The sequence below is a fragment of the Ovis aries genome, chromosome 3 (assembly GCF_016772045.2).
Source record: "Ovis aries strain OAR_USU_Benz2616 breed Rambouillet chromosome 3, ARS-UI_Ramb_v3.0, whole genome shotgun sequence".
Classification (NCBI taxonomy): domain Eukaryota; kingdom Metazoa; phylum Chordata; class Mammalia; order Artiodactyla; family Bovidae; genus Ovis; species Ovis aries.
The window spans coordinates 7,388,227-7,412,130 of NC_056056.1; the positions used below are offsets into that span (position 1 = coordinate 7,388,227).

Below are 23,904 nucleotides of genomic sequence, written 5' to 3' on the forward strand. Positions count from 1 at the left end.
TATTAGTGTGCTGTTTTAACTGTTCCATTTTATTACTGTTGTTCATCTCTTACTGTGCCTAATTTACATAAACTTCACCACAGGCGTATATGGGCTTCCTAGGTGGTGCAGTGGTAAAGAATCTGCCTCCCAATGCAGGAGACGCAAGAGACGTGAGTTCGATCCCCGGGTCGGGAAGATTCCCCTGGAGGAGGGCATGGCAACCCACCCACGTATTCTTGCCTGGAAAAACTCCATGGAGGAGTGTGGTGGGCTACAGTCCATGGGGTCGCGAAGAGTTGGACATGACTGAGTGACTGAGTTAACGACATAACATAATATAGGTACGTATACAGGAAGATTCAGTACTACCCGTGGTTTCAGACATCCACGGCAGCTCTTAGAATGTGTCCTCCGCCCAAAAGAGGGGACTACTGTACTTTTGAAATGAGCCATGCGATTGTCCGGCTACCCATGAGAACTTTAGATTTACAGTGACTGAGGGGCTGGGTCTGCACTCCCTGCCGGGTCCAACGCCTGTACCTTAGAGACGGGGCTTCCCAGGCTCGGCGCCCAGTGATCTTATTTAGATGCTGCCAGAGCGGGACTCACACCCAGGCTGCCCACCCACAGCCGTGGCATTGCACTGGCCCCTCCCTGCCGAGGGCCAAATGGCCGTGCCAGGCCTCCTCTGCCCTCCTGGAGCCTCCCCAGACCCGCACCCCAAAGAGCAGGCCCCCCGGGAAGCAATGGCCACAGGTGCGCGGCAACACTGGAAGGAAACCATTTAAATCATTTATTTGACTCGGGTCTTGTGCACAGGCCCTACCGTACAAAAGTGGGAAGCTGCAACAAATCAAGTGCCAGAGGCAGCGCGTGGACGTGGAAACACAGACAACATGAAAATGCCACTGCTGGGTGACTGGGAGCAGGTCCGAGCAGCCAGGGCCTAGGCCCAAGGTCACATTCACAGCGTGGGCGGGGCAAGTGCAAATGAACAGAACGTTAGCATGGAGGGACCTCCCCGACCTTCCCACCCAGGGGGAGGCAGTTAAGACCTCAGACACATGGGTTTGGAGCCAGAAGCGTAGTTAGTGCACAGTGGTCCCTGCAGTCTGGGGCGGGGGGGGGGGGGGGGCGACGGGAGTGGGCTCAGAGAAGATGGGTCCTTTCCCACCCTGCCTCCCACCCAACCCCGGGGACCCCTTTGCCATTCAAGGGAGGGCACCCCCGGGACTGAGGAGCCAGTCCCAACTCCAGAATGTGGAAAAACAGGAGTCTGTGTCTCTTGGAGTCATCCTCCTACCCCCACCTGGAAAGGGGCGGACCTCAAAATAAAGTGTTAAGGCAATAAATAAAACACCTGTTTCCTCAGGTGGAAACACCACAAGGGAAGCGGGTCTGCAGGGTGGACAGAAATCTGGCGACATGGGGACCGATGCCCGCAGCCTTTGGCAGTAGGCTCTACACTGCTACTCGGTTTGTGCGTCAAGTTGAAGACTGAGGGCCAGGTGAGTTTCCTGTCCTGATGCTGGTCCAGCCGCCTGCATCCTCTGACCATCCTCTGCCCCATGGCTCCTCAGCCCCTCACTCTTGGAGACCGAAATGACCCCAGTCAGGGCCTCCAGCCCAGCGCTTAGCACCAGCCAGAGACTCCCGGGCTCACAGAGGGGACGGAGCGGGGGCGACCAGCCCCACCTCCTCTGTCTTTGGTGGTGGCAGAGGTGGAAGGAGAAACGAATCTTCTGGAGGGCCAGGGAAGGGCAGAGGACAGCATCCTGCTTGAGTGCTTGGGTTTCTCAAGGGCCCGATCCCCGTCCAGACGTGAGCCCAAGCGGGCCCACTTTGGGATGGCCCAGGCCCACTGCCCACCGAGGTGCCCCCAGCCGCAGCCTTCACCCCTGGAGCTGTTCTTTCGGGTGGTGGCAGGCTGTGAGCACTGGCCAGGCCCATGCCTGGACCTGACACTGGCCAGCCCGGGCCCCTTCACCACAGAGCCCCGCCACCCTCTCTTCCGTCTCCACCCTCCGAGCCCTATTCAGCAGCCCCCCGGGAGGCGGGAGGTGTTGGGGACCCACACCCCGGGCATCCCATCTCTGCCTGATTCTTCCTCTCTGGCCCCACTGGCCACTAGTCCAGCCTCTGCTTCCCCAGGCACAACCAAGGGTGGGTCAGGTGGACCCCTCGGGGCCCCCTCCATCTCCAAGGAAGTCTGCCCTCCACCCCCGGGCCCTGGGGATTCCCAGATGATGGAGGCAAGGTCGGGGCAAGTAAGTGCCCTTGGCCACCACGGCCTGGGCTATGCCATGCTGATGGCCAGACACCCGGGCCTCCCATGCCAACCCTAAGGCCTCTCGCTGGCGTCCCCCACGTGAAGGCAGCCCAGGCAGCCACCGTCCCGGGCCCACAGCAGCCACTACTGCAGCGCCTCTGGGAGCCCGTTCTCCCGGGGCAGCACACCGTTGAGGCCGATGCTGCCGGCCGCCGGCGCCCCCAGGTAGCCGAGCAGGATCTCGCTGCGGCGCCGGGACAGCTGAAGGATGTCCTCGGCCAGTGCTGGCACGGACGTGTAGCGCACGTTGTCCAGGTCGAACATGTCGGTCAGGTACTGCACGATCTGGTGCTGGGGGATGTGGCTGGCCATCAGGCTGGGCCAGGGCCCCTGCCCACCGCCAACAAGCTGAGGTTCTCCAGGCTACCCAAAGCCACTCCCCTGACCCCCCACCCCAGGGGGACCCCAACTCAGCCCCTTCTGTCCCCCGTTCCTGCCCTCCTGGGGCTTCCTGTGGAACCCACCCGGGGCCAGGTCCCCAGTGGAAGGGGCAGGCACCCCGCCCAGACCCTTCTCCAGATGCAGGGCCAGGCAGGCAGCTGCAGAAGCCAAGCTCCCTGTTTACCTTAAAGAAAGCACAGACTTCAGAGAGCTGAGGCTTGGGTCCAAGGAAGCCGAAGGCTAGGACAGGGCTAACGTGCTCCGATACGGAGTAGAAATGGGAGATGAAGCCATCAGGCACCTGTTCGGGGGGCAGGCCGGGGACAGCAAGGCTGAAGGCTGGGACCCAGGCAGGGAGAGGCAGCCAGGCCCTGGGGTCATATTAAGAGCTGGGGCTTCGGAGGCATGTCTGGCTTATTCATGTCCTTGCTGGGTGATGTTGGGTGAGTGACTGGGGCTTTCTTTTGTAATTTAAAAAAATTCTGTTTTTAATTTAGTGGCACTACACGGCTTGCAGGATCTTAGTTCCCTGACCAAGGATGGAACCCAGACCCAGCAGTGAAAGCATCGAGTTCTAATCACTGGACTGCCAGGGAAGTGCCCCCGTGACTCGGGTTTTCAGGGCCCTGGTTTTCACCTCCGCAGCATAGAAGCCACCTCAGGGTGGTGGGGAGGGCTGCCGGAGGAGGGGCCTGGGGTAGGCTCAGCACAGGAAGTGCCCAGGGCATGTGGCGGTGGCAGCTGGTATCAGCTGGGTGGCAGAGCCGGGCTGGCAGGGGGGCAACAATGGATGGCAGCCCAGATAGGCAGCTGGTCGCTGCCTGGGAGCGCAGATAACGCGGCCCTCGGGGTGGGAGGGGGGCTCAGCCTGCTCCAGGGCGCCCTGCCCCAATCCCAACGCCAGCAGCACCTCTGCTGCTCTGCGCGGGTCCTGCCTCCCTCTGAAGAGGCCCTCTCCTCGCTTCTGATTCCCCATCATCACCTCCCGACCGCCTGCTCTGTGCTGGGCCCTGGGTGGGAAGATGAAGCAGATCTCTGTGGGCCTTTGAGGCCCTCCCAGTCAAGGGGGAGGTCACGGCAGGACGGGTGACCAGTGCTGTGACAAAGGCCAAAAGCTGCAGCCCACCCTACCCTGTCCCACCCCCTGACCGGGGTCTAGCACACACCAAAGGGAGGGTCAGCTGAGCCAGGATCCACACCCAAGGCCCACCAGCCCCCGCGTGGCTGCTCTCAAGAGGCCCCTCACCATAAGCTCACTCACCATCAGCAGCCTCCTCTTGGCTTTCAGGACCGACCAGCAGGCAGTGGCCAGGGCCTAAATTAAAGAGGGCACCCCCCCCACCCAGGGAGGTGGGGTCAGACTAACAGGCCAGGCCTGCAGCTGCTACTCACCCCCAGTTGGGACCAAGCCTTTGCCCTAGCTCACCCACCCTAAGCAGGGAGATGGGGACAGCTGTCTGAGGTCTGCCCTCAATCAGGAGTCAGGCGCACCTACAGCTGAATCTTGACTCCAACCCTTACAGGGTGAGAAGCCTGCAATCTTCTCCTGGGCCTCAGATTCCTCTGTAAGATGGCCCTGACCAAGTACCCCTGCCTCGCTCAGTCATTGTGGTGATCCACAGTTGCTGCCTATCAATGCCCAGCCCCTCCCCTCTCCGGATCACCCCATGCCACCCGGCACGGCTTGCCCACCAGGGGCCCTGTGCTCAAGGCTTTCCTGCTGTTCCTCCTTTATTTTTTGCATATTTTAACTTGACTGAATGCATTGAATGGAACAGAATTAATGGCAGCCGAGAATGAGAAGCATTGCCCAAATGAAACTACAAGGCAGGAGGAAAATGCACGCCCGGCCGCTCTACGAGGGTGAGACAAGAGTAAGGGGGGCTCCCCTGGAAAGTTCTCCAGGGCAGGCGCTGGGGTGCCCAGCGGCCAGCAGCCTGCCCCGGGGCGGGGGTGATTGCTCCGTGATGAGTAGGGGGCCAGCCCAGGGGCCCAACGCCAGGGATGGAGGGGCGTGGGGTCCAGGCAACACACGTGGGATCATGTGTGCGCGTGCCTGGGGGTGGGGGGCGGCCACCTACCGTCTCCTTGAAGCTGTCTGACAGCCAGCGGTTCCTCAGGACGGCAAGCACCGAGGACGGGGGGTTCTCCAGGTCCTCGAAGGCATCCATGAGGATAAAATCCAGCACGATGTCGAAGAAGCTCATGCATACCACCTGCGGGGCCAGGCCCTGCTCTGAGCGGGTGGGGTGTGCAGGGGCCACCCTCCTGGAAGCCTGGGCCTGGGGCAGGGCGGGAACAGGGGCTTCCGGCAGCAGTGGAGCCATCTCAGAGCCTCGGAATCAAGGCTGAGCTCCAGGGGGCACCTCCACCCAGCTCAAGGAGCTCAGGTTGGGGGGGCCCCAGGACACCAAGGCTCAGCACGAAAGCAACTTACCCCTCGGCCCTCCAGCTCCAGCCGCGTGGTGGCCCAGGTCTCCGGCCGTAGGGCGTAGCTCAGCATCTCCTCGTAGCTCTCCAGGAAGCCTTTGGGGCTCTACGGGGAGAAGCAGAGCCTGTTCTGGCCGTGGCCCCAAGACCCTGTTGGACTTGATCCACAGGGGCGGGTTGGCCTGTGGATGGGGGACACTCCAAGGCCAGGCCAAGGCCAATGCCTGAACAGTGGTCACGGAGAGAGTGAGGCTCTGCAGGGCCCAGGGTGTGTCCGGGAGAGGCAACGCCAGGCCGCCCAGCAGTGTCTCAGACCAGCTCATTAACGGGAACTGACTATCTTTCAGAAGATGCGCACCGGCTATGGAAGGAGCTCACTTTAGAGAGGATGCGTGAGGGTGTGAGGTCGGGCCCGCTGCCAAAGGGGCCAGTTTTCATGACCATCGGCCTCCCTATGAAACAGGAGAAGCTGCAGCTTTTCTCAGGGAGTCAGTGAGCTTGTTTATGTGACACCACCAGGCAGTAAAAAGTGTATAGGACTCCGGCTGCTGCCAGGCACACAGACGGTCAGCACCCAGGAGGAAGTCTTCACTCTCTGGGACTGGGAGGCCTAGTGGGGGCTGACGACCCAGTTTGCAGACACGGATGTCATTTACGGACCTAGAAAGTGAGCACATGCCAGGGCTGACCTAATATGGATCAACTAATTTAATTCACACAACCCTGTGAGGGACTGGCCAACATTGTGCTCACTTTACAGATATGAATACTGAGGCTTCAGATCAGGGATGTGCCCAAGAGCCTGGCAGGACAGAAGTGACACAGCCCAGCACAGGCAGGGTGATGGCACTTATAAGAACCGCAGGCAGAGGGGTCACTGGAGGGACTTTCACCAAAATCTGAACAGGGTGGGGCTGGGGACAATTTTTTCCCTTCTTTTTGCATCATCTTAGTTTTGTCTTCAATAAGTGTGAATCGTTTCTACACTTTTATTTTTTGCCATGCCTCAAGATTTGTGGGATCTTAATTCTCTGACTGGGGACTGAACCCAGGCCACATCAGTGAAAGAAAGGCCGGAATTCTAACCACTAGGCAACCAGGGAACTCCCATTTTTATCATCTTTTTTTTAAACTACGTTTGTGAAGTCTTTTTTTCTAAGATGTATTTATTTTTGGCTGTGCTGGGTCTGTGTTGCTGCACACAGGCTTTCTCTGGTGGTAGCAAGTGGGGGGCTCTAGGCATGTGGGCTTCAGGAGCTGTGGCTCACAAGTTCTCGAGTGCTGGCTCAGTACGGATATGGCTCATGGGCCTAGCTGCTCCACGGCATGCGGGGATCTTCCCAGACCAGGTATCGAACCTGTGTCCCCAGCACAGGCAGGCAGATTCTTAACCACCAGACCCCCGGAGGAGCCCAATTTCCATTAAGTTTTAAAGATCTGCTAGAATGTGTACAGGCTGTGGCTTCACTTTCCCAATCCTCAGTTTCCTCGCATGTAAAAGTTGACTACGAAGATGAAGATGAGGGCTGGCCCTCGCTGACACTTTCTATGGTCACTGACCCCAGCCAGTGACGTCCCCAGGACACACCCATTTACACACAAGGGGACTGAAGCTTGGAAAGACTTCACGTGTGGCCACAGGCCACAGTAAGGAGGCAGGCTGATTCCACAATTTCCCACTGGGTGTGCGCAGCAGCCAGTGTCTTCCCAAATGGAGGCCAGCCCATCTTTGCTGCCTGGAAAAACATGGCAGCGCTGTCAGTTACTTCTCAGTTCAGAGCTGGGCACAGGCCCTGGCGCTTAGGAGCTCGGCAGCATTTCTTAATCAAAATTAAGCCAAGTGAGACTTCCCTGGTGGTCCAGTGGCTAAGACTCTGTGCTTCCAATGCAGGGGGTGCAGGTTCGATTCCTGGTCAGGGAACTAAGGATCCCACGTGCCACTACTAAGACTCAGTGCCGTCAAATAAATACATTTTTTTAAAAAAAGCAATACCCATATTTTTCAAAATTAGCATGGGGAAAAAAGAAACTTTCCCTGCTCTCCCACGGCTTGCAGAATGAAGTCAGAGCTTATCAGCTTGACTTTAGATTGAGTTTTTTTTTTTTTCTTTGAACAGGACTAAATAAAACTTAGAAAGATAAAATAAAATAAGGGGCGGGGGGAATAAAAGCTGAAAAGAGAGCCCTGTCCCCCCACTACCTTCTCAGCCTTGGTCATCAGGCCTGCCACCATCTGCCGGCCAACCTCCCCGAAGAAAAGCTGGTGACTCTTGTCTTCCAGGAGGCCCTAAGGAGTGAGGAGGAAGGGGGTGAGCTGCCCAGCTGGCGGTACCCAGAGAGGGCAGTACCATGGGCTGGGCAGATGGTCCACCTGCTCAGAGGAGCCTGACCCCAGCGCCAGCTTCCCGCAGACCACACCCACCTCGAAGGCCTGCCGCACACAATGCAGCTTGGCTAGAAAGTCCTGGTCGCTGTAGCAGCCCAGCAGTTCTGTCCTGAGGGGAAGCACAGAGAGTCGCACCACCTGGGACCCTGCCAGCGACACCCTCGTGGGGTCAGGGTGGAGCCCCGGGTGGCCTTGCCTTGGCCTGGCAGTGTAACCTCAGGCAGGGGGCAGGTACCCTCTGGGCCTCAGTTTCCCCAGAACCAGAGGAAGAAGCTGGTAGGATGCTCTCTGAGGATGGGCTGCCTCAACGGCACTCGGCGCCACTGGACGGTGTGGTCACTGGGGGTCAGGCTGACCTCGGCCTCCTTTAGGCTCCAACTAGCAAAGGACCAAAATGGCCCAATTTCCCCCAAGGCCAGGGCAGGGCTTTCTGGGGCAGCCAGAGGCATCCTGGTCTGAGCCCTTTATCCAAATCCTCAGGCCTTCAACTCGGGTCTTCTGGCCATTTTCAGTGAACTCTCAACACAGACATATAAATCTAGGAATCATGACCATCATACAGAACAATGAGCTTAAGATGGATAAGAGCCTTCAGATATACCACAGAGGAGACTGAGGCTAAGAGAGGTCAGGAGACTTGTCCAGGCCACATGCTAAGAAGTGGCAAGCCTGGAAAGAGCCCAGGTCTGTCTGTCCCCCAAGCCTGGCTTCTGGACCGCTCCTTAAGGGAGTCTGTCAGAACACAGGGCTTAGACGGCACTTCCCTGGTGGTCCAGTGGTTAAGAATCTGCCTTCTAGTGCAGGAGATGCAGGTTCGATCCCTGGTTGGGGAGCTAAGATCCCACGTGCTGCAGGACAACTAAGCCTGCGTGCCACAACTACTGAAGCCCGTGCTCCGCAACAAAAGTTCCCGTGAGCCACGGAGAACACAGGGACACACGGGGCAGTGCCCACCATGCTTCCGTGATGACACATCAGAGAACTTGGAACAGGTATGTATGACTTATTTTAGTTACTTGTATTAATTAGTTATTGTGATCACTAACTCCACACCCGCCTGTCTTGTACCAGGGCCATCCGAGGGCCTTCCAAGACTGAGGCAGGAGCCCTGGCCAGCCCTCAGCCTGGCTCAGCTGGGCCCTCACCAAGCACTCACTGCTGGATTCCCCAGCCTCCTCTAGGAGAACAGCACCCCCTGTCCCCCACCTGCCTCCTTCCTCCTGTGCTCACCTGAGGGTCCGGCAGGGCACTTTGCCCTCCTTCACCAGCTGCAGGGCCTCCTCATAGGCGGCGGCGGGCCTGGAGAGTGGGATCGGGTAATCTCCGACCTGCAGGGACTCAAAAAGCTGGGGGGAGGATGCACGTGGAAGCCTGTGTCAGTGGCATGAGTGTGGGGGAGGGTGCCTGCCCAGGGAACTTCCGGCACGGGACGCCCTACGGTCCAAGCTCTCTGAGGGGATGTCAGGGGGAACCCTGGCCAAGGGCAGAGGCCGGATTGGAGTCCCCTCCTGTTCAGCGTCCCCACCACCAGGTGCCTTTCCCACCAGCTCAGTGCAGCCGCGCAGTCGTGTCCGACTCTCTGCGACCCCATGAATCGCAGCACACCAGGCCTCCCTGTCCATCTCCAACTCCCAGAGTTCCTCAGACTCACGTCCATCGAGTCAGTGATGCCATCCACCCATCTCATCCTCTGTCGTCCCCTTCTCCTCCTTTCCCATGGGGACCTTTCCCAGAGGGACCGTCTCTTGGACACAGGCCAGTGTCCTCCCACCCCAGGCAAGGACAGCCGCCTGGCACACGCGGCAATGGCAGGAACTAACGCCCAGCCGTAAGCACGAGGCCTGGAGAAGGGAGAGGCTGGGGGGGCTGCAGCCGCCGGGGTCGGGGACCCTTGCCCTCACTCACGGAACTACAGCTCCTGCTGTCCCAGGCTTCCCTGTCCCAGCTATAGAGTCCCTGGGGAGGAACACTTGGTGCTGCCAGATTCTGCTCCCGCCAGAGGAAATGCCTTCACTTTCCCACGACCCATCGCCAGCCCCCAGCAGAGCTGACAGGGGGCCCCCCTGGCCTTCACCCCCTCCCCGAAGCCATCCCCCAACCCACATCACCTCGGTGGCGGAGAAGAAGGAATCTTCCGAGGTCAGGCTGTCCTCATCGTCCGCCCGCAGACGCAGCGAGCCCTCTGTCAGGGGCAGCATGAGGGTCCGCTCTGGGCAGGGCAGGAAGAGGGGGGCTGAGCCGAGATCCTGAGCTCCCCGGGCTGGGAGGTACATGGACACTAAGTCTCCCAACACCCGATCCCAGGAAGATGATGCTGAGCTTCCAGTTTTCTCAGTATACGCCAGAGGACCTGCACACTGCTGGACCCTGAGGCCTGTGGGCCCTGAGCTCTGAGCGCAGGCTGTGCATATGGCCCCGAACAAGTCACCTCCCCCTGCCAAGCTGATGCTTAGCCTCCAGTACCAAAGGGCCGCTCACTCTGCACTGCCGTTCCCACCTGCTCGAGGGCAAAGGGGTCTGGACCCTCAAGGGGGCTTAGGAACAATTTGTTGAACAAATAAGCAGAGGCTACAGCCTTGGGGCCCCACCAGCCTTTTCTGCCATGAGAGGGGCCCAGGGGAAGCAAGACTGCTGCTCTGACGGGGACGGGCAATGGAGAATGTGTCACCCTGGCCAGCCCTTGTTGGGCCCGTGTCGCCCCTGGTAGAGCCGGAGACCCCGACACTCAGGAGTCCTGTAAGCCCCCTGGAGGCTGATGGCACCCAGGGCAGGGCCACGGCGGGGCACAGTCACCGTACAGGGTCTGGCACACAGCAGGCACTAGAACGCTATGGCTGCCCGGCTGAGTAACTTCACTCCCTCGGCAATGTCACACCTCCTGACCTCAGTGGCGCAGGCACGTGTGCTCTCCGCCATGTGACCTGCTGTGGGCTCATCTCCATGGGAGCCACCCCTCTGCCCACCCAGCAGCCCAGGAGAGGGCTCGAACCAAAGGCCCGGGACAGCCTCGGGGGAGATGTGGACACAGCAGTGCCAAGGCCTGTTCCCAAGGGGACAGGGGCAAAGCACACCGGCCAGGGACTCCCGGGGCCTCGTCCCAGCTCCCTTCCCGCCTGTGTGGCCCCGGTCTCCCCATCCCTGCAGTGGGCCCCCGATGGGTGGAGGTCCTGGGCCCCAGGGATCCTGCACCCGAGACCTGCTCACCCAGGTCCAGCAGCATGCTGTCGGCCGGGAAGGTGGACCCGAACTCCTCTTGCAGGTGGTAGGCCCGGTGCAGCAGCGATTCCAGCTTCTCCGCAAACTCCTTCCGCTGGGACTCTGGCTGCGGGTAAAACAACAAAGGTCAACCCGGGCCCTCGAAGCTCCCCCACACCAATGGCCCCTTCCTGCACTGTGACGGGGCCCCAGCCCCTAGGGAAAGCAGCGGAGGTGGGGAGGGGGGCATTTCTGAGGCCCAGCAGCGAGTGCAGGTCTGGACTTAGCAGCCCTATGCAAGAGCCACTGGCCAGACACGGCCAGTCCTGCTGACATGGGTGATCAATGAAAATGTACACCGATTTCAGACACTTCATATCCCACCCCCAAAAATCCCCAAAGGATACAAGAATGTTAAATACCTCTGTGATTTTTCACCTTGATTATGGGTTGAGATGATAATATTTGGGGTATACTAGATTATAGAAAATGTATTATTAAACATCATTTGGTTCATTCCTTTTGCTTTTTAACGTGGTCTCTGGGAAATTTTAAATGAGATACATGGCTTCCAATTGAATAGCACCGCTCTAGACCCGATCAGACCTGGTCCAGACCTCAACACCGTCAAGCTGTGTGACCTTGAGTAAACAACTCCCCCTCTTGAGCCTCGGTTTCCCTATCTGTCAACTGAGGTAAGAGAACCTACTTCTTTGGATGTCAGGGAAAACATGCATAAGGCATATAAGTGTTCCCCGAAAGATGGGCCCATGGCGAAGGCCAGTCAGCGCTGGCTGTTATAACCAGAGAGCAGCCAGGAGCCCCGAAAAAGCTGGCTTCCGCCCCACTGCTGCTGTGACCTGTCTGCACCTGGGGGCTTCACACCCGTGGCACCGCAGCCTGTGGCTCCTTGCTGCCCCTGGCCTCGAGGCCGGGTTGTGGGAGGAAATGCTTGCTTGACCCCAGGAGCCTCTGGGCCGAGAGGCCAGACACAGGCAGGCCTGAGTCTGTTTTCCACAGAGGCTGCCAGATCTGCAAGTGCGTGTAACCAGACCCTGGGGAGGCGACGGGGCCAACTAGGGCCTCAGGCCACTGGGGACAAAGAGCCGGAAGTACTCAGAGGGGGCCAGTAACATGGAAACTGCTGCCTTTCCCGGAGCGATAGGCGTGGACCGGCACCTTGCTGGTCAGCCTCAGGGCCTCCTTCAGCCAGGGGTTACCATGACCCCATTTCACCGGGAAAACTCAAAGAGGTTCCAGGGCCGGGCTCACCCGCTGGAGCCTGGCAGAGCCCGTGGGGCCCCAGACCCAGACCCTCTGGCCGTCTTGCTCAGTATCTCTGCTCAGCGTGGCCAGCGGTGCCTCGTAGCTTTGGCATAGAGCTCTCTCTGGGAAGTTGCCGTGGGTTAGAGAATGGTTTCTCACATATGACGCAGACAACCAAAGACCACCACAGATACACTGGACTACATCCACATTCAAAACCTCTGTGCTTCAGAGGACACCAGCAAGAAAGTGAAGACATAAGAAGTTTCCTGGGGGTCTGGTGGTTAGGAGTTGGTGCTTTCCACTGCCAGGGCCGGGGTTCAACCCCCACCCCGTGAGGGAACTAAGATCCCGCAAACAATGAGGCGCCGCCAAGTTTAAAAAAAAAAAAAAAGAGTGAAAAACAACCACCCAAAGAACGAGAGAAAATATCGACAAATCATACATCTGACAAGGGACTTGTATCCAGAAAGTGTAAAAGGACACTTAGAATGCAATAATACAAGGACAAGCAACCCAAGTCAAAATAAGGCGTAGCATCTGAACAGACATTACTCCAGATAAGGTATGCATAAGGCCATAAGCACAGGAAAAGCAGCTCAACATCGTTAGCATCAGGGAAACAAATCAAACCCGGGTCAGAGTCAGATAACAACAAGTGTTGGTGAGGGTGTGGAGACACTGGAACTCTCGGGCACTGCTGCTGGGAATGAAACACGACACAGCTGCACTGGGAATCCCAGGCGGCACGTGGCGAAGAAGCCGCCTGCCAAGGCAGGAGACGCAAAAGATGCAGGTTCCATCCCAGGGTCGGGAAGATCCCCTGGAGAAGGAAATGGCAACCCACTCCAGCTTTTTGGCCTGGGAAATCCCAAGGACAGAGGAGCCTGGCGGGTTATAATCCATGGGGTTGAAAAGAGTTGGACACGACTGAGCGCAGTCACACACAGCTGCTTTGGAAAACTGGCAGTTCCTTAAGATGCTAAACACAGAGTTACATTGTGACCCAACAATTCCAGTCCAAAGTATATACCCAAGCGTTTACTCAGCACATGCCGCCAAGCTCCTTCCCTTAGAACTACACTCAGCATCTCAGCACCTAGTCACTGTAACTTTGAACTGTGTCTGTAAAGACGCTTTTTAATAACATATGAAAGTGAAGTCGCTCAGTCGTGTCCAACTCTTTGCAACCCCATGGACTGTAGCCTACCAGGCTCCTCTGTCCATGGGATTTCCCAGGCAATAGTACTGGAGTGGATTGCCATTTCCTTCGCCAGGGGATCTTCCCGACCCAGGGATCGAACCCAGGTCTCCTGCATTGTAGACAGACGCTTTACCGTCTGAGCCACCGGGGAAGTCCTATATCTATAAAGTAAAAGTAAAAGTCACTTGGTCATGTCCAGCTCTTTGCGACCCCATGGACTACACAGTCCATAGAATTCTCCAGGCCAGAATACTGGAGTGGGTAGCCTTTCCCTCTCAGAGGATCTTCCCAACCCAGGGATTGAACCCAGGTCTCCTGCAATGCAGGCGGAGTCTCCCAGCTGAGCCACCAGGGAAGCCCGATACATATAAATACTGGGCTACACTGGGTCTTAGCTGTGGCACACGGGATCTTTCAGTCCCAGCATGTTAACTCAGCTGCAGCATACGGGATCTAGTTCCCTGACCAAGGATCCAACCCAGGCCCGCTGCACTGGGAGAGCAGAGTCTTAGCCACTGGACCACCAGGGAAGTTCCTGACAGCACCTGTGCTTTATCTCAATCAATTCTGCACATCTCTTAGGAAGATGTGTCTAAAGGGGACTCATCACTTCTTTGCTTGACATCATTTTGGCTTAAGAAAGCTTTCCTAGGAAGGCTCTATTTTCAGATAATGGGGGAAACATACATGAAAGCCACTGTACGATCAAATTCGGTGAACTGTATGGCATGTGAACTCTATTTCAATAGTCATTTAAAAGACATTGTAGCGCAGTGAAATGCTTGGAAGGATACTAAGTAGTTATGTCTGGATGGAAGATAACAGGCGTCAATAACACTGATGACAGAGGTGACTTGCTAGGCACCAGCTATGGGCCAGGATCTGGGGCTGGTCCACTGAGGGCACCAGTGCTCAGGGAACCTGAGGGCACCCGCCCGCAGCACATAGCTGGGAGCTGTCTGGTCAGAGACTGGGCTCCTTTTTATCCTCTTTTTTCTTTCTGTGTTTTTTTCACTACTCTATTAGGGAACATTTCATTGCTTTCACAATGAGAAAAACAAGAAAAGGTCTATAAATTTCAGACGTAGTATTAGCATGGAGAAGGCAATGGCAACCCACTCCAGTACTCTTGCCTGGAACATCCATGGATGGAGGAGCCTGGTAGGCTGCAGTCCATGGGGTCGCTAAGAGTCAGAGACACAGCTGAGCGACTCCACTTTCACTTTTCACTTTCATGCACTGGAGAAGGAAATGGCAACCCACTCCAGTGTTCTTGCCTAGAGAATCCCAGGGACAGGGGAGCCTGGTGGGCTGCTGTCTATGGGTCGTACAGAGTCGGATACGACTGAAGTAACTTAGCAGCAGCAGCAGCAGCAGTATTAACAACAAGGACAATTTTGGAAACAAAGCTGCCTCCCTTCTCCTGCCCTCACTCACTGGCAGGCACCCACTGCCCGCCCATGAGTAGAGGGGACCTGCTGCAGTCGTGCCACAGGCTCTGAAGCCTTGTCACCCACACCCCAGGCATCCACAGCCCACAACTACAGCCATCAGGCCTGTGTGACGGGCCTCGGAGTGAAAGTCCCAGCCGGGGTGGAGGTCACGCACACCTCCAACTTGGTACCTGCTGTCCCGGACAGGTTCTCACCCTGTACTGCAAACTCTGTTCCCCAGGCTTGCCTGCCAACTGCCTGTCGTCCCACCAAGGCACAGGTGGAGGAAGCGAGGAGAAACTCAGGGGCGGAATGGGGGTAGGTGAGAAGCTCTCTCCTCTTCATGCCTCACATCACATCCCTGCACCCCACTCCCCACTAGCCAGCCCCCTCTGTGGTGTGAGCCCCCTTGAGTCCCAGGGTCTCCTGGTGACTCCCTCAGCCATGCAACCAACTTCCTGAGTTAAACCCTCTTCTTCTTCAACACATGAAGTTATTCCCACATCCTAGCTGGACCCCTTCCCAAAGGGGCGGCCTCCACTTTGGCCTCACTCCAGCAGAGGGCGGACACTCATGTTTTGTTTTGTTCTTTAATACAGAAAAGTACAGGGACTTCCTGGCGGTCCGGTAGGTGGTTAGGACTCCAAGCTTCCCCTGTGGGAGCCGCAGGTTCAACCCCTGGTCTGGGAACTAGGATCCCACATGCCATAAATAAATTTAAAAATTAAATACGGAAAGTATCAAGACGAAAACAGCAACAACCCACCATGCTAACACCTTTACAAACCCTGCCCTTAAGCTTGTGCTTGAAATAAGAAAAGTCAGAACGGTAGAGAAAGGTACAGAAAAGTCCAAGGAAAGTCTCTTCCTCCTTTCCCTGCAGGCCCTCATGAAAGATCTCTGTGAACAGTCTTCCTGTGCATCTGTTCAAAGCGAAATAAAAGTGCACAGACACAGGCAGTAGCTACCAGCAGGCAGACACAGACATGGATGTATGCCTTTATTTAAAATGTGCACACAAGCAGAAATTAGCACAACGTTTTAAGTCAACTACACATCAATTTAAAAAATAGAGAATATTAAAAAAAAATAAACGTACACACGGGTCACGAGTCACTCTTACACACCTGTAACTTACGTGATATTACCCATCAACTATGTCTCAGTAGAGAAAACTGTACGCACGGTCACCATGCACAGTCTGTATCTTGGTTTTTTTCCACTTAATAAAATACAGTGGGTAGAGCAACCTATCAGCCCACAGAGCTTTTTTCTAGCCTTTAATAAAGGCTGGCTAGTATTTCAGATTCCTCCTGGCGGGCATTTAGTTTCCACTTTTTCATGTGTTTTAACTATTACAAAACAATGCTTCTTCAGTGAACATTCATCTGAAGACATGTATTTGTTGTGCTTTTCACACACACACAAAATTTGTCTGGCTTGTGGGATCAGAGTTCCCTGATCAGGGATCAAACCTGTACCCCCTGCAATGAAGGGCAGAGGCTTAACCACTGGACCACCAGGGAAGTCCCTCACAAACTTTTATTATTTTAGGTTTTTAACTTTCCTTCTCTTTTCTGATATTGAGACAGTCACTTAGAGAAGACCTGTTGTTGTTGTTGCTTAGTCGCTAAGTCATGTCTGACCCTTTTAGGACCCCCTGGACTGCAGCCCACCAGGCTCCTCTGCCCATGGGATTCGCTAGGCAAGAACAGTGGAGTGGGTTGCCATTTCCTTCTCCATGGGATCTTTCCGACCCAGGGATCAAACCTGTGTCTCCTGTATTGGCAGGCGGGTTCTTTACCACTGAGCCACCAGGGAAGCCCGATAGAAAATCTGATCAAACTGTGATCAAAGAATGTATGAAGAAAAGATAAGACAAAGCTGTGTGACCCTCTCGCCTATGAACACAGCTAGTTCCTTCCAGCCCGTCAAGAACACGTATGTTTCCTATACAGTCAGGATCAGGTTATAATCATGGCGTGGTTTACTGAGTACCTATCAAGTGGCAGGGTGCACAAATGCACATGATGTGAGTGTTCTCACTTGGCTCATCAACACTCTGGTCAAGGGGAGAACTCCCATCCAAGAGGCCGTGACCAGCTGGCAGAAGGCGGGGCTGCTAGACGCCTCCCGAGTGCAGTCGCCCCGCCAGCCACACTAGTAGGCGTCTCTGAGGTTGAGGGGTAGAAAAGACCCAAGGAAGGACCACCTACCTCAGACAGTGCCTCTGAAGCTGTCTCGGGGTTCCGGAGGCCATCCCCTGGGGTGGGGGTGCTGCCGCTGTCCGCCCTCTGCCCCACACTCAGCGCCTGCTCCCATTTCTGCAGGGCCTCCTCGAACAGCTCCATGCCTGAGCGCGGGCAGGGGAGACGGGGAAAAGGAGTCAGGTCCCCAGTGGGAAGAGCAGCCAGGCCCCTCATCTTGCCGTTCCAGAGTGGGGTCAGAAGAGCCAGGCAGCAGGAGGGTCCTGAAGGACGGGAAAGGGCAGGACCACATAGACTGGTCCTGATCCCTTTTTTTTAGGCTGTCCCGCTTGTGGGTCTCCATGCAGACTAGACTTGCTCCTGGAGATGCTCCTTGGTCCAGAAACCATAGAACTGGGAGGTCTGGGGTGGGGTGAGGGTTGCAGTCAGCACCCAGAGAACCCAGACTCCTGGGAGGAGGCCGCTCCCCCGCTCCCCTACCCTGGCAGCCGAGGCCAGCCTCCCGGCCCGCACCTTGCATGTAGAGGCTCTCAGCGTTGCCGTCGGTGGCGGTCACAGACTCCTCTATCCCTCTGGTCTCCCGTGGTCCCGAGCATGCAGCCGTGGGGCTGGATGAGTTCACCACCACCATCTGGGAGCCAAGCAGGGCAAAAACTCCAGAATAAAGAGTGAGGCCTTCCCAGACCCCGAGCAGGACCCCTGAGCCTCCCCACCAGCCCCCTTGCCTGACCACACACCCTCTCCCATACCATCCCTGAAACCAGCCCCCAACCACAGTGGCCGAGCACGCAGCACAGCACTTCCACCAACTTCAAGAGCCTGAGGACATGTCATAGATATGGCCAAAGCAGGGAAAACACAGAGGCTGACACCTAGCTCAGGAACCTGCTGCCCCCTCCGAAGCCGCCCCGAGCCCTGCTCCCGAGCAGCAGGACTGCTCCCCGTTCCAGGGCTCCACCACGAAGGGGACCGGGAGGACTCAAGGAGCACCTGTTACCCTCGGGCCAGCAGGACCAGGCTCTCACCCACGCCTCTGTCCCTCACGAGCAGCCATCTGCCTGCCAGGCTGTGATGAGAGCCAGCTCTTGTTGGCACCTGGGTCCCCAGGGCCGTGGCCTGCTCAGAGTGGGGGCTCAGTACTCGCTGGATGAAATTAGTAACTAGATGAGTGAATGAGCCAAAAGCTGTTCCCCGAGAGAAAATAAACTCCTCTTTGTCTTATTTATCTCTGTATCCTCAGTGCTTGGTAGTCCCTGGCAAAAAACCCAGTGTTGCTCAATGTCTGATGAATGAATGAATGAACTTCCACGGGGAAGTGTCACACAGCCTCTCTTCCACACTTGTCCACCTGCCCCTCACCAATGACCGGCACACACTGGTCACTAGTGATCTCAGAAAGCCTTCACGGATCGGTGAGTGAGTGAACAAAAGAATAAATGGAGGGAACCTCTTCTCCCATCTTCCTACCAGCCCATAAGCCCCCTGAGGGCAGAGACAGGAGCCCCAGGGCCGTTGACAGGCACCCTGGTACCCTCACCGAGGCCAGGCTGTGGGAGGAGCCTGAGTGCTTGCTGGGCTCAATGGAGGAGATGCCGCTCAGGGTGTCGTTGCTCCTGCTACTGGGGCTCTGGACCCTCCGGCTGGAGTAGCCTGTGAGGAACAGGAGGGCAGAGGTCACGCCGGCTTCCCACCCAGCCTCTTTGCATGGGCCACTCACGGATCCGCACCCCTCTTCCCTTCCTTGTCATCTGGGAGTCTGTCCTGACCTTCTGTGTCAGACAGCAGAGCACCCCCAGGGGATGCTCCTAGCAGCAGAGGGCCGGGCCCTGGCCTGCTCTCCTGCTCACTTCCGTATCCTGGGCACTGGGCACAGGGCCTGGCCCTGAGTGGGGCCTGGATCTGCTGTGTTAAGCTTGAGAAAGAGGGCCAGCCACTGCCCCTCTTCTGACTCAGTTTTCCCCGTGTTGTTGATTGACTCATCTGGAATTCACCTTCCAAAAAGGATTTGAGGCACCAGCTTTTTAGGTGAGAAAAATAGGGAATGCAAACTAAGGTGAAACCAGAGACAGGTAGGCAAGCAAGAGGAAAAGATGAAACTTTCCTTTTGCCAGGATAATTCACGATGAAAAGTCTTTGTCTTGCAAGGAGATTTTGTTTCTGAAAACAGGTTTTTCCCAAGACAAGAGAGCCTATGAGGCCTCCTTGCCTTGGAAGGCAACCTGTATGTGGCAAACGCTGGGTTGCTGGGTTACAAGATTAACCGGACCATAAGAGGCTTTTAGAGCCACACCAGCAAACATAAAACAGACCAGGCTAAATACCGAGGGCCCTGGGGGTTTGCAGAGAGACAGCTCTTGACTGTGGTTGGATTGGATGACTATAAGTGTTTGTCAAAACTCATAGAACTGTTTGCTAAAAAAGGTGAATCTTACTACGTGCCAAGTAAAAAAGCAGGAGATGGTGAAACGACCATATGGCTCAGGAACCACAGGGCCCTTCCTGCTTCTGAGGCAAGGGACTTCCCTCGCTGCAAGGAGGAGATGCGCCCCACCAGCCCACTCTGCACCCGACACTCCCAGAGGGTCCTCAGATAAGGAGAACCATTGCTTCCAATGATATGTGCATCCGGCCACATGACCCAGCAAATCCTTACAATGACCTCCTTCACAGATGAGGGGACTCGGCTTGGAGACAGCATGTCACTGGCCCAAGATCTCAGCTAACAGGAGCCCGGCTGAGACTCGACTTCAGGTTCGCCCTTCCCTACCACCTCACACCTACCTTTCTTCACCGACGGGACCTTCCTGGCCATGAGGATGGGGAGGGGCACCGTGCCCAGGTGCTCGCCTCCCATCTCGGGCCCGACCTGCTTCTTCTTCCGCCGTCGCCTCTTCAGCTGGTGGGCGGCCAGGGCCAAGGCCACAGTCCCCAGGGCCGTGGCAAAGAGGACCTTCCGCAGGCCTGGTGTCAACCGCAGCTGGGAGAAGGCAGACTGTAGGAGAAGAGGAGGGGCCGCCGCTTACATCTCCCTGGGAGAGCTGCCCTGGGGAGCCCAGCGAAAGCTTCAGGCCCCCGGGGGATATTTCCTGACCAGGCATGTTGGAGAGGCAGCCACCCCCTAGCGGGGGCACCTGGCCTCTGAAACCTGGATCACAGAGATGTAAAAGAGGGGGGTTGGGGAGGGCAAAATGACAAGGCCAAGGAGATGGTGTCCCCAACACCATCGGTCAGGATTCCACCAGTTGCAGTGACAGCACCTCTGCAGGCGCCACGTCGGGACTGCACCTGTGTTACCTGTCCGAATGCCCGTCATTTTCCAGGTGAGGTATCCGAGGCTCACACAGCTTAAGACACAGGCTTAAGGTGACAGAGAGGCAGAAACCGAACCCAGGTCTGCCGACCCCACTTCTCAACTCAAGGACAATGACATTCACTTCAGCAGGTGGTCCATCAGTACCACCCCTGCCCCACCCCTCACTCTGCCTATTGGACAGGGAGCCCCTCGTGAGGCTGCACCCCACAGGGCAGAGCTTTAGGGAGTGTCAAGAGGCGTGGTCAGCCACAGACTTTTAAAGCTGGCAGGGAGGGCCTGATCAACCCCTTTTATAGAAGAGAAACTGAAGTTAAAAGTCCACAGAGACCTGGGGTGGAGAATGGGCTTGGGACCCCAGACTCCTAACCCAGTTCTTCTTACTCTACTCAGAGAGGATGGCCTGGGACAGCAATTACAAGGGCCCAGTCTTTCTGGATGCTGAAGGACCCTGGGATGAGCGGCTCAGTGTTTCAGGGACCAGTGGGGTAAAGGGAGGGACCACAACCGCCCCAATCTTTACCTGCCCGAACGTCGTGTAAAGGAACACAGGGATCTCAGCCACCGTCATGGCCAGGGCCTGTATCATGGACATGCCCTCGGTCCGCCGGAACGCCATGGCAGGATCAGCAGCCCAGGCGAGAGCCCTCGGGGCTGAAAGCTTCCAAGGAGAACGTCTTCAACTGGTTGCTGGCTGGGTCCTGGGTACCATCCACGCCCTGAAACAGGGACGCACAGACCAGAAGGTCCCTGCACAGAGCTGAGAGACAGATGACCAAGTCAGCCACAAGGGCATGCACATGTCAGAAACAGAAAACACACACAAGAGTGCTCTGGGGGGAATGAGGTGGGAGCAAAGCCCACATGTGGAATGTGAGGCCTGGAACCAGGCCCCAGCCTTTTGCATTGGCTCGCAGGAAGACACCCAAGCACCCCACAGACCCTCTGCCCACCTTGAGCCCTGGGAGCAAGAGGCAGTATCTGGCACGCTGGCCCCGGTGCGGACCCAGAGCCTGGAGGATTGAGAGGTCGCTCTCAAACCTGAGGCTTTAAACCACACTGTCTCAAACTTTTAAAACCCATGGCCAGTGGCCTAAGCAGAAATCTTACGCCTCTAAGGCTCAAGTCCCTGACTGAAAATCATTACATCTTTTCCACCTCCCACAAAACCAAGAATGTTGTACTTCCTGTGGACTGTATTATGAAAACAGCAGGGTATTTCCTCAAATAATAATAGCTACTGTGCATTACGTGGGTATTTGTGCTGCATTCCTTACATCACCATCTCTCTGGATCATTATAAATCTGCGAAGCACATGGGCTCTATTTCCCATCAGTTCAGTTCAGTTTAGTCACTCAGTCGTGTCCGACTCTTTGCGACCCCAGGGACTGCAGCACGCCAGGCCTCCCTGTCCATCACCAATTCCTGGAGTTTACTCAAACTCATGTCCATTGAGTTGGTGATGCCATCCAACTTTTCCCCTCTGCCAATTTCCAACAAGGAAACTGAGGCTCAGACAGGCTAAGGCAGGAGTCCAAAGTCACTGGTACCAGACGGAGTCGGGACGTGGGTCAAGGTCTCTTGGACTTTAGACTCCACGCTCAACACAACCCTTTTGCCAAATCTGACATGGAGCAGGAAGTGGAAGTCCTGGAAGAACCACAGACCAGAAGGGCAATTTTCCCCTGGGGCCTTCTGAGATAACTCACAGCCCCATTCCAAGGCCAGCAAATAAGTGGCTTGAACACATATAAGCCAGTCCCCAAGATCCTGCAGAGAACTCCCCGACCCAGCACCACCAAGGCCGAGTGTGCCTTCAAGGTCTCCTGGGACTTCAAACAGAAGGAATACAACAGCCAGACAGACCCTGTCTACTTGGGATGGCTGCCAAAGTCACTGGTCCAGCACAAGAAACAGTTTATCCCCAGTGAGTGGGAAGGATGAATGATCTTACCAGTTAGCTCCAGGGTGTGTGTGTGGGGGGGGGGGTGTGTGTGTGGGGGGGGTTAGTGTGTGTGTGTGTGTGTGTGTGTGTGTGCCCAGTGATGGTGAAACTGTGGCCCCAGAAGATAACCCGACGGAGGTCACTGAGTAAAATGGCAAAGCTGGGATATGACCACAGCTCTGGGGGACCCCAAGGCCTAGCATTTACCTGCAGGAAAGTCAAGAGCAGCCTCTGCTGCCCCGTCTGAGGAAGAGTGTCAGGTAAGGTCACCGGTCCCAAGACAGCTTTTCTTTTAGGGATGGATTCAGATCCAGCCCAACCATACTTCATCTATCCATCCCCCTGGCACAACCCAGGGCGGAAGGAGAGAAGCCTCCACCTCCTCTCTATGATGACAAGCCCACAGCAATGTCTCCACCACGTGGATACTCCTAATGCCTTCCCCACCTGGGCAAGTCACCTCTCCTTCCTTGTAACCTTGGGCTGGAGCCTCCTCGTCCCCATTCCAACCCCACGCCAGCACTTACAACCTCTCAGCGTGGATGCCCAGGAGCTTTCAATCTCAGGCACCTACTTCCCTGCCCTGAACCACGCCGTAAATGACTCTAGCCTGAGCACGCTTTATTCCGGCTTGACCCCAGCAATGTCCCAGGCCCAAGTGCTCCTCTGAGCGACCCCTCAGCCCAGTCTTCGTTCATTCCACCCTGGCAGGATCCGACCAGCACTGGGCACTCCTTACGCTGGACCTCAACAATATCCCCTTCCTTAGAATCTGTCCATCCCGGACAATTCCTTCCGCATCCCCTGGTCAAGGCCCCTCCTCTCTTGCCCCCACCCCCGGAATATTCTCTAGGGTTGTCCAGGTGCCCCATTGCCGCCGCCGCCCCTGGTCCGCGCACCGGCTCCTTCTATCCCAGTACTTGCCTTGTTCGGGTCCAGGACCTGCGCCCCTGCTCCAGTCTCTGCAGTGTTCCAGGCCCGGGCATCTTTCCACGGACCGGGTACCTTCTGTTCCACCTCTCGCGCCGCCCACGGCTCGAGCACCTGCTCTTTCCCAACCCGGGCCCTTCTAGTCTGGCTGAGCCGGGACACTTCGACCCCTACCAGTTCCCCGCGTAGGCACGGCTCCCGCCCGCTGCAAGCCTCAGTCCCGAACCCTACCGCGCCGCCCGCCAACCCCGCGAATTCAGCCCGGACCGCCGCCACTCACCCAAGATCGCATCGCTGCGGAAGGGCAGCGTCTCCTTCCCCGGCGCCCGCGCAACCAACCTCTGGGCCGCCGGGGGCGTGGTCTCACGCTGGGCCAGCCTTCTTTTGGCCAATGAGCGTCGCCGATCTCTTCTGCACCGCCCCGGCCTCTGGGCAATTGGGCAGGTCACGTGACAACATTAGCTCCACCTCTCCTCTCCCTCTGTTCCGCCCCCTAAGTGCGGTTGAGGCGCGGAAGTAATTTTTTTTCTCTCCTGTGATTGGCCATCGGGATTAGATTGACCCGGGTGGCTAAGTGGAGGCGGGGCTGCCCTTAAAGGGATAAGGGGGAACAGTCAAGTTTCGAAGGGGCTTTAAAGAAAGAACCGGCGGCGGTCTGAGCCCTTTATATTTAGTTCCTCTGCCGCCACGGTCCCCACCCAGACAAGTCCTTCCCGCCCTTCGAGCGCCCTCTTTCCAATGCAACTGCCTCAGAAACTTCCTACAGCATCCTTCTGAGCACTTACCACTCTCCTTTTTTGGGAGCCGTTTGCTAAGGTGCCACGCCTCCCTTACCAGACCGAAATCGTCTCCCTGAGAGTTGTTTCGGTTCTGAGCGCCCAGCTGTGCTTTGCGCTGAGCACTGG

General features: G+C 56.6%; 1 protein-coding gene, 1 long non-coding RNA gene and 1 other non-coding gene across 4 annotated transcripts; 2 read left to right on the forward strand and 1 right to left on the reverse strand.

Moving 5' to 3' along the window:
- Positions 1 to 752: 752 nt before the first annotated feature.
- MIGA2 (mitoguardin 2) lies at positions 753 to 23,342 on the reverse strand. 2 transcript variants are annotated; one of them, XM_004005585.4, is made up of 16 exons: positions 23,280 to 23,342; positions 20,647 to 20,883; positions 19,595 to 19,805; positions 18,351 to 18,463; positions 17,327 to 17,444; positions 16,823 to 16,959; positions 10,713 to 10,830; positions 9,617 to 9,717; positions 8,739 to 8,854; positions 7,545 to 7,617; positions 7,323 to 7,409; positions 5,130 to 5,228; positions 4,774 to 4,908; positions 3,954 to 4,007; positions 2,877 to 2,993; positions 753 to 2,602 (listed from the first exon to the last, which is right to left on the reverse strand). In XM_004005585.4, the coding sequence occupies exons 2-16, from the start codon at positions 20,740 to 20,742 to the stop codon at positions 2,396 to 2,398; spliced, it is 1,782 nt and encodes a 593-aa protein (XP_004005634.2). In that variant the 5' UTR covers positions 20,743 to 20,883; positions 23,280 to 23,342; the 3' UTR covers positions 753 to 2,395. The 2 variants fall into 2 exon arrangements, with proteins under 2 accessions (XP_004005634.2, XP_042101484.1); XM_042245550.2 differs by lacking the exon at positions 23,280 to 23,342 and adding an exon at positions 22,994 to 23,117.
- LOC132659376 (uncharacterized) lies at positions 3,374 to 11,219 on the forward strand. Its single transcript, XR_009599739.1, has 2 exons — positions 3,374 to 8,500; positions 8,580 to 11,219. It is a non-coding gene; the product is annotated as an uncharacterized LOC132659376 (long non-coding RNA).
- TRNAG-UCC (transfer RNA glycine (anticodon UCC)) lies at positions 6,971 to 7,043 on the forward strand. Its single transcript has one exon. It is a non-coding gene; the product is annotated as a tRNA-Gly (tRNA).
- Positions 23,343 to 23,904: the final 562 nt, after the last annotated feature.